The sequence below is a fragment of the Rhopalosiphum padi genome, chromosome 1, assembly GCF_020882245.1.
Source record: "Rhopalosiphum padi isolate XX-2018 chromosome 1, ASM2088224v1, whole genome shotgun sequence".
NCBI lineage: Eukaryota > Metazoa > Arthropoda > Insecta > Hemiptera > Aphididae > Rhopalosiphum > Rhopalosiphum padi.
The window spans coordinates 51,076,243-51,087,429 of NC_083597.1; the positions used below are offsets into that span (position 1 = coordinate 51,076,243).

At 27.2% G+C, this 11,187-nt stretch overlaps 1 protein-coding gene across 1 annotated transcript; it reads right to left on the reverse strand.

The window, feature by feature from the left end:
- Positions 1–3,030: 3,030 nt before the first annotated feature.
- On the reverse strand, positions 3,031–10,583 carry LOC132926151 (BTB/POZ domain-containing protein 9). Its single transcript, XM_060990491.1, is given in 13 exon segments — positions 3,031–3,514; positions 4,708–4,812; positions 4,890–5,076; positions 5,291–5,480; positions 6,141–6,379; positions 6,445–6,661; positions 6,750–7,026; positions 7,090–7,320; positions 7,390–7,519; positions 9,386–9,469; positions 9,974–10,116; positions 10,119–10,184; positions 10,405–10,583. Coding segments are annotated over 13 exon segments (2,055 nt in total). The 5' UTR covers positions 10,495–10,583; the 3' UTR covers positions 3,031–3,418.
- Between the last annotated feature and the right edge of the window lie 604 nt (positions 10,584–11,187).

Here is an 11,187-nt window from a genome sequence, read left to right on the forward strand (position 1 = left end):
GGTACCTATCAGTGGCATATCCAAAGGGGTACAGGGGCCATGCCCCCTCATTGGCCGTTTTTTATATTTTTTTTGTTTTTGGTAAAATTTTTTTAAGCAGTCCACTTTTAAATTTAATATAACCATTTAAAAGAAATTATTCTGTTTTTTATACTTCTAAAATTTGTAAAAAATAATTGAATAACAAAAGCATAAAAAAATTGGTGACTACATGGTGCACCCGTGGAAGCTAACAAGAATTAAAAAAAAAAGGTTAAAGGCAAATAGGTAACTATATCGGTAAGTACTTATATGTTATAAAAATATGAATATAAAATCGAATTTTAATCAAAATTAACTAATCAAATATTTTAAAAATATTAAGTATAAATAGTAGGTGTGTTGTTTGATGTACAGTATTACAGTGTACACAGATAATTGGGCGGTGGTCGTTTGGGCGAAGATAATAATTTTGACCAAAAAAATAATAGTCCGTTTGGGCGACTATCATTTGTACAATTGTACCGTTTGAGGCGTTTGAGCGAGTGAAATTATTTTCACCTATATGCGAGGTAAAAACCTGGTGATAGATACGGATGATATTATTGCTAATCATTATCAATCACTATTATCGACAATTAAAATAATTAATTGTTGAATGTATATTATAAGCATTTTCATACTGCCCAAACGGACCAAACGGTATATATTTATTCGCTCAAACAGACCATATTTTGGGTCGATTCGTCCAAACGGTCTACGCCCAGATATTTTGGCAAGGCAGTCTGGACTATTAGAAATAAAAGAGGTAAGTCTTAAGTAAATAGGCAAACGAATACCGTTCTGCTGTAGACATGTACAATGTACTTTAGGTGTCGAATGGGTCACAATCATGGGTGTGTTAAATTTAAATTCAATAATATGATTATATAGGAAAAAGGTTTTTAAACAGAGACGAAACGATCTGTTACTTGTTAGCATATATTACTATAAGTATAATATATTAATTCATGTTTTTTAGGCTATATAATATCTATTAAAATTGTTTATTTTACTTTTAATATTATTGTAGCAGGTTGATGCGATATAATTTTTACAAAAATATTTAATTTTTAAACATTTTTACGAATTTTATACAAATTCTAACTTTAAACGCTTATAGAAAATATTGTGACTATTTAGTTATTCGATATTATTTAATTGAGTGATTAAAAACTTGTGAAGAGTTTTGTATTACATTTTCAAACATTTCAACACGAAAAATTTTTAAAAAATATTTTAATTTGTCATGCCTATAAATAGCTCAAAATATATAACTAAAATATTTTTTAAATTTTATAATGATTATAAAACAATGTAACCGGCCATTTGATAAAAATTTCAGGTATCTACGGTTTTTTGTTCTAGTTACCTACACATAAAAACAAAATCGATTTTGCTGAAAATTGGATTTGTATAAAAGTTTTCCTTTTCCCTTAATTTTTGTTTGTTATTTTCCGATTATAAAAAAGTACAGGGAATTTTTTACTTTTGATCTCTCAAAATACTAAATAGATCCAATTTTCTACTATATAAACCATCCCCTCTTCATTATTTAAAATTGAAAAAAATAATGACAGACAAAAAAAAACGCACATCATTGTAAAATCAATATATTCATCACTTTGCTCAAAATCACTTATAATTGTATATCATTTTAATATCAACAAAATGTTAGTTTAAGTTATTATTAGTGTAATGCCTAACCCAAATCGGATAGCCAAGAAAGGCGACCAATAATTTAAGTAGGTTCCTATTAAATAATTATTATTTAATAAAAACCTACTTAAACGCTACAAAAAAAAATGTATTGCTTCACTTGAAAAGGCATTTTCACAATTTTGTAATAGATTTTACAAAATGATAATTTATATATATATATATATATTTAAGGCCACTAACATTTGTAAATTAATATTATATAGGTACCTACTTAAAAATTCATTAAATTACAATTAAAATATCTTAAGAGGATGTCAGCGCACTGTGTTTTCTCTCTCTAGCCCACGCGCAACATAGACAAAACGCATTTACACAGTCTGAGTAGAACTCGCTCAATTTTGATTCTAGAGTAAATAAACCTATTATATAATTAAATGTTGATAATATGTCTGAGTACAAGACGATGAGTTTTTTTAAAAAAATTAAAATTTTGAAAATTTAAAGGTTATTTTATTTAAAAATGTTGAAATTTATAGTTATTTCTAAACGATATAATTAACGTTGTATTGGGAATAATGGAAAAAATTCATTGTCTTGTACTCAGAAATTTAGTTTTATAATAGATATATTTACTTTAGAACCAAAACTGATAGAGTTCTACTCAGACTGCGTAAATGCGTTTGGTACTCTGGTCTATGTTGCGCGTGGGCTAGAGAGAGAAAACAAACAGTGTGTGACATCCTCTTAAGGATAAAACATTATATACAAGGACTTTAATAAGTAGTTTTTATTTATATTAAAAAATGTTAGACATAACCACATTAGCTATTTATATAAATGAGCATTTTAAAATCAAATGTTGAAAAGAATGTCAGTCTTGAAGAAAAATAACAATTATTATCAAGCAATATTAATTTATTTTTTAGAATTCAAATAATGTTGATCATAGGTACTTGAAGCATTCCATCATTACTCATTATTATTTCCTATACTGGGCTATACACAATGATATTTAAAAGTTACCGGCTTATATAGTTTTTAAATTTGCTTAATCATTCTTTTTCCTGTTCTTAGATTTAAAAAAGCAAACAATGGTCCTTATAATTGGTTCATATAATTTAAAAATATTAGAAAAATAAATGAAGTTTTATTTGATAAGGTTAAACTTCAAATTAACTATCCTTTGCTAAGAAACATTTTTTATAACCATATGTGTTTATCCTTAAATTCTAAACCACTATAAAGCTAATTGTATTGCTTTTGCTTCAAAAATATTTTTAAAATTTAGTTAGTTATAACTTATAAATAATAATTTCATCCAACTAATCGTGTGGTGTCATCAAAACACAATTACGACAAACAAAAATATATATTTTTATATGAACAGCAAAAACAAAAAAAGTATTCTAAGTTAAAATCAATACAAATAATTATTTAATTTAAAAATATACATACAAGTTTTTTACAGAATATAATAAAGTATAGTGCAAGAGTATAAAATAATTATTTTTAATAAATATATAGAATAAAAGATACCTGTAACTTACAACAAATTGTAATAATATTTAAAAACAATTAACCATTTATAAAAATGGGAAATTTAAAAATATAAATAGTGAAAAATTAATAACTGTATAATTTATACGAAAAAATAAATAAATAACAATTTGATATAACATTCAGTCTATTATGGAAAATAAGCGAGGATCATTAGCAATGGTGCAGTAAAATAAATGATTTAAATAATCAGGCTGCCCGCTACTGCTGTTGAAGTTTCTGCTTCTGTGGTTGGTGATGTTTCCAACGACTCAGGCTCATCCAATTCATTATTGTTCTAAAAACAAGATTATAAAAATATTTATATTTTTCAAATATTAATAACCAACAACAGATAATGTACATGTATTTATCTGTAAAAATGTAAAATATTATTTAAAAACATAAAAGAATATTCCAACTTAAAACATAATAGTTTATGATCAAAAATAGGTCAATATTTATCAACAATCATTTTTGTTTAAATATAATATAATACATAAATCAACCAGATGTTTTTCTGGATTAAGTGTAGTTTTTTGTATTAAGAGAACGTAGTACCCGCATGTATTGTCTCCGTCTTACACACATATGACATAGCAAATAGTTTCAATAGTATACTGTTAGTTTTGATATTTGAGTGAATTGACCTATTATACAATTTAAAGGTAAGATTATTATCTAGGGCTCTATATAGCCTTTTATTAATATTATTATTTTTAAGTAAATTATGATTGTTTTAAAATGTACAGTTTCAAAAAGATCATCAAGATCAACACATGTGAGTACTATGTCCTCTCAATGTCTTATTTGGTACTAAGAATTTTGATTCTTAATACGCGGCTTTCTATATTAAAAACAATAATTTAGATTATACATAAATATATATTTATACTACCTGAGACTACATAAAATAGGAAAATAAATTTAATACAAACTATATTTTGCTAAGAAATTATAAAATAGAAACTGGATTATTATGATAAATACAGCAGCTGCATGACATAAATAGTTCACAACATTGTGCAACATTAAACAGTATAAAACTATAATACAATTCAATATAACTATATAGGAGCAACAAGGAGAGGGTCTTGGGTTGGCTTAGCTCACCCAGTTTTATATGTTATCAATACTAGTGGTGTAGGGGCAAAGCCCCCAAGGTTTTTGATATCAATTTAACTTACACAGAAATAGAGCTCTAGTTGTGCCTATGGCCTAAGTATAACTGCCCAAGGTTTAGTAATATATGTTGTGAATGAACCATTAGTGTATATAATACAATTTATAGCCACTTATTTTCATTATCAATACATTTTTTTTGAAAGTTTATCATTGAAACTGTGCCATATTTTATAAAGATCCACAAGTAGTCATAAGCTACTCAAAACAACCAGTTTTTCCAAAGAATATAGTGCCAAACTTAGTTTTATTATTATAAATAGATAATAATGTACTTAAAATAATAATATTAGTAGTACTTTTACTTACTAATTTGTTTGTTACTTGTAAGTTTGAAATTTCCTGTTCAACTTCAGCTGTATTTAAGTCTAATGGAACTTGAGCTGGTGCCTCTAGATGAACACAGTGAAAAACCTTGACAAAAAAAAATGACCATTAAAATATTATGAAATAAGAGTATTATTTTTAATAGATTCTAGTTTGGGCCTCACCTCATTAGCTGAATTATATGTACCAGTAATACGAATAAATACAACAGGCCGAGAGTTGAACTGCAAAAGTTGCCAAGATCGAACATGCTCTTTTGATTTGTCAACAATCAATTCCCAATCCCACATGTTAACTGATACTTCAACATAGTAACTATAATAACGATCATCACAATCCCAAAGTAGCATTCTGCAATATTCATTAAAAATTAGTATTCAGTAAAAATTTTAAAAACTTGACATGTTCCTTTGGAAACATCAACAACCAAAACTTTTAGTGGATGTTGCTGATACGCCTAATGGATTTAATCTAGCTCTTAACTATATGTAAGTTAGCAATAACTTTAAGCTTAACTCAAAAAATAGTTGTAGCAGTTAACTGTAAAATAAATTATGATAACTACCTCATTGAACTAAGCATATAGGGTTGACCAAGTTGGACAAGTATACATCCAGAGCCCAACTGATGACATGTGTAACCACAATCCCAGTCATAATCTTTACAGTTGCCATCCAATAGTGAATTTCGACAACGACTCACTCCATCAATAACAATAGCATTCATATCCATTGTAGCAACATTAAATTTTGGTACTAGAATTAATTTAACTCAATTAGAATATACATACTATTCCAAACTAACTTACAAGGTTTATTTCATCACATTTTTTAGGATTTTTAACAGTACAAATTTGAAATAAATATTTAATTAACATTTGAATGGGAATTATTGCTTTAAAAAAGCATAATAAGTAAATCAATTATCAGTATAGCATATAAGAAAAACAGTAAAAACAACTATGTAATTGTTCATTATTTATAATAATAATCATGTTGAAATATAAGACATAAAAAAAAGTTACAGCTATTTTCTAACATACATTCTATTGAGTCTATAGCGATCTTTATTATATTAGTTACCTCTAATGACAGAACTCAGAAGGCTGGCTTATGTTTATGTTCAAGTTGAACAAATGTTTGCCTACATTAAAATATCTAAATGTCCAACTTTGTGATGAAATTATTAACAATTCTTATATTGACTTGTTTTTTTTTTTTCTCATATACCATATTACTTTAAAACATTTTTATCTATTAATATAATTTCTACAGCAAGAATCCTAAAAATGTGTCTTACAGAACATTTAACAAAATAATAGATTGTATATATTTAGTAATATTGTGTAAAAATCTTATAATAACTAATAATGGTGATGCAAAATATTTTTATTCTATTCATTAAAATACACTTGCCTACTAATCCTTTTTCAATGTCTACTGAATTCATTTCTTCAGAATTATACATTATTTCCATTGAAACTGTATGGAAAGATTTATTAACGGTGTTATTGGTACCAACAATACGAATGTATTGCACTACCCGAGGATGTATCCACAAACGCTGTGTTGATCGACAATAATAATTAGAATGATCAATGACACGCACCCAATCATGCTGATCCATTGATACTTCGATGTAATAAGAATAGGACCTTCATTACAAACAAATATATAAATAATGTATGTTTATTTTAAAAAAAATCATTAATTACTATACCTGAGATCCTTGTCCCATAGTTGCATTTTTATATAATTTATAATTGATGGATGACCAAGCTTTATCATAATACCACTGTCGCTTTCATTAATTAAATGTCTAGTACAGCCCCGCTCATGATCATGCCCATTAGAATCAGATTCTAATAACGCTGAACGCAGTTCTCCTTGCATTACCTGAGCGCCTTGTGAAGGATGAGCAATATTTAGATTAGGTTCTAAAATAAAATAATACATTTTAAAATTATCATTTGATAAAACTTAGTATCAATTTTAAAATTCAACAAAATTGCAAAATTTGCATACTTAGCTGTCCTCTAAATTTGAGCTTATGCGAAGGTAATGTATTTCGCAGTTGTATGGCATCCAAAATGTTGTCAGAACTAACAAGTTGTGATTCCCTCACAACTGAAAGTAATTCATCCAAACTCATCAAGGGATATCTGACAGCAGACAAAACTTTAATTTTAGCTTCAGGGTCTTCATCATCCTGATTTGCTTTAATCCAACGACAAACTGCACGAAATATATCCAACTCGTATGCATACAATGAATCTCTATTAAGTACTTCTTGAAGTGCTTCCTAAAATTAATTATATAAACTAATTATCATACAACACAATCTAAATTATCTTTAATAACTTACAGGTGAAAGAGATAAAAAAGATTCAGATTGAAGTACTTCTAATGCATGACAGTCTGTAAAATTCAACGCTTCAATAACCAACTCTTTATGCTGATATAAACGTGCTGCGGCAAACATGGAGCACACATTATAAACATTGATATTACTGCGTAAATATTTGCATAGTGAAAGTTCCAAATTTGTGAAACCAAATAAATTGGAAAGACTAAATATTTCTAAGATAACTTCATCCTAAAAAATAATAATAAACTTATCACTATTCAAACATTTTGCACACATATTTGATTAGCAAAAATTCACCTTTAATATACTTAAGTTCATACGCCCTGAATAAATATATTCGAGAAGTTTTTTAAATGAATTTATCGAAGCTTCAGTTATTTCCACTTCTGATTGATGAGATTCTTTGAGACCACCATATAACAGCGCTCTATAAATTGAACAAACAATTAATGAAAGTATACATAGCATTCATAAGTTTGGCTTAAAATTGTTTTTAATAGAATTTACATAGGTTCTTAACTAAAAATAATATAAAAAAAAAATATTTATAAAAACAAATATGTAATACAGTAATTGTAATAATTGGATTAAGTTTTAAATGTTTTAATTATTATATCAATTTTTATTTTAAATTAAAAATATTTATATTGAAAACCTATATTATAGTTAACTGTGTAACATTATTATTTTAAATAAGAAGGCAATGTAAATTATAAATGTTTAATAAACAATTTGTCTAATACCAGTTGATAATACTAAAATATATGACCACAAATGGTAAAAAAATCATTTCCATGTTTGATACCATATGAAATGTTTTTATAAAACAATAAGGTATAATATGGTATTATTATATAATTTATTCTGTTGCACTTACGATAAAAAATTATTCAATGATATTTTATTGTGTACCACTTATAATTAGTTACATTTGACAAGATTAAGTGCTAACATTTTGAAGTAGATCCAATAGAATATAGATATTTGGCTAAAAGTCAAAATTTCAAGGCACATTTGATATTTGTAAGTCTAATAACCATTATTACAGTTTTTTATAGCTTATCTGAAATTTAAGGTAAATTTGGGTAATTATAAATTTCAAGTTATAAATTAAACAAAGTTGATAAAAACTGCAAGCAAAATTCCCACCATAATTGTAGGAATAATTATTTTAACAGAGAAAACACGTTATATTTGAAAGAATAAAATTATCAAACCTATACATTACCGGTGTACCTGTAATATTTTAATAAATGAAAACTCATTGTTAAAAATATAAAAATAATAATTCTATTGAAGAAATATTTATTAATTAAATGTATTTAATCACTAAACAGCATAAAAAAAACCTTACCTAGTAAAATTCAATCATAATATTTTATAATGTATTATACCTACTAAATTGAATAAATTATAATTAATAGAAATAAAATCTTGAAAATTGCAATTGTTTACATTTATTCATTTTCGAATTACAGCCAAATAAAAAAAATTGATTATGTCAATAACTGGTAACATGTAAATATTTGAGGTTTTTCATAACTTTTATTTTTTGAAAAAAAAACTACTTTTGATAGACGCGAAAAAAAAATAACATCACTGTAAATGTATTACACTCATTGTTCAGCACAGAATCTAAAAGAATCTCAAGCTAGGAATCAGGTAAGTAGTAGATAGTACAAATAAGGACTTTCAAAACAACAATTTGAGAAAGTTAAATTCTATTACTCTAATAGTTATACTCTATAAAAAATAATAACTTGAATAGGAAAATAATTATACAGAGCATTAATAATTACCACTGTGATAAAAACTAAACATTATTAGTTTAAATTTATTATTATACAAATATAATAATTGAGTTCAAAGTATATAGAATTACATGGGAATTTAAAAAGACAATATTATTTGATTGATTATAGTAATTAATAAATAATATAAAATCTCCATGAAAAAATAATCAATCTTATGAAAATGAAACTTTTATCTAAAAAATACACAATTGACAATAACTGGAGGGGTTAAGTATACAAATTAATTTAAATACAATAAAGACTTTTCAACTCATTATTTTTGTTTTGAATTAAATATTTATATTGTTGTTGAATTTTATGGTTTGTATAATATAAAAATGTAATTGAAATAAATATTGTTGTTTTCCTTAAATATGGAAACACGAATACAAGGTAAACAACTTACTATTTAAAAATATTTTTTTTTTCAATGCATAAATTAATGGTGAAATGTATTAAGTATTAAGAGTATTTTATTTAAAATATTAAGATTATATTACCTAAAATAATCGCTCCTTGAAGCCAACACCACTCTGTGAGCATGGAAACGTTCACCATTAACCACCAATACAACATCAGAAAACCTATAAATCAAAAATTTAAAGTTAAAAATCTACAAAATTGAACATAAATTATTTTTAATTTCTTAATAATTAATAAATATATTTATCAATATAACAACTATTTTATTAGTTATTTCATTTATATGATATGTCCTTTATAAAATACTGAACATTTATTTTAATGAAACAAACAATTTAAAATATAAAATTAATTAAATTATAAAATGTTACTATGTCAGTTGTAACTTATTACTTATCAACTTTCAATTAAATAAAAATTTCATTAAAATCAACAATCTCATTATTTCACTACCTATGTGTTTTACAAAATTGTTTAATTCAAATGGGTAATTTAATATTTATAAAATTATTATAATGTTTTTCAGTAAATACACAATTAAGTTGTATATATTTCAAAATGTATTGACAAATTGTGTTTAAAACATGGTCCAAATTGATTTTTTATAATCGATTCCATTTGGCATGGAAACAGTAGGTATCAGAATGATAACAAAATGTACTTACCTGTCATTGAGATAAATAGTGCCTATGTCATTGGCCAAAAAATGAGCATGATCTATTTGCTCGTAACTGTGTTGTTTTTCGATGGACGTGGGCGATTTAGTATCGACTGGGCTACGATTTCCACCATTTCCCGGTGTCAACCGTTACCATCTGCTAAATGCTGACCGCTCATCGCGCCACTGCGATGAGTGTAGGAACACGGGTCCGTATGCTTGCAGAAACACACAAACATTAGCATACTTTTATAGGATGAGAGCACAAAGTGTACAGAACAATGAAAAAGACAATCTATATCATAATCTCTATTATTATCATTATTATTGGGTAGGTATAACGACACATTCTAGTCGGCCAGTACTGGGCCACGGTCGAAAAGCGCAGTCGACCGATTGTCGCAGACGTACTCATCTCCTTCGAGTTCAGTTTTCAAGAATCGAGATGCGTCGGTGGTGGAGAAGACGATTTTGCTGTTGTTGTCTGACCAACGACCGGACTACGAATGTGCACCGTGCTGAACACATAGAGTGTCTACGCGATGGAGGCCGGCACGACCAGACGAGCCCGCGCCACCGACAATTTTATATTAACCGCAATTGCAGTAATCGATACGCATAATTTAAAATAATATTATAATACAAATAGGTATTGTTATTACCTACCTTCGAATTCCAGCGGGCAGAATGTAATATTCGTTTTGTAGATTAGATAAAAATTAATATAATACGCGTTGTAGAACCGCCGACCGCGTCGAAGGCGCAAAACGTTCGGATTTGTGTGCGTAACGTGTGTATTGTGTGCGTACTATCTTTCGTAGATAACTATTGGGTACACGGGTTCGACGACGTAATAGTAATAATTGCTACCTATAATATTGTGTACGACAATTAACGATAGGCGTGTTTTAGTGCAGTAAGTCGTGTATTTTAGTAACCGCGAGTAAACTGTTTGCTGGTGAGCGTTCCATACACCGAATTTAATGACGATGTTATGATGAGAGCGTCGAACACGTCTGGATGTGTCGATATTATCACGAAATAACAATAATAGTGGTGATAACGCGGCGGGCGTGTTGTGAGTAATATTATATTGGTCTGCGGAACAAAAGAGAAAACGGTGATGCGAGTCGTGTCAGACCGGGTCGAAGGGCAAAAGACAAAAATATTAATAATAATATGTATGTCCCAATTGCCCTATTATTAAGTGCGCACACTGAT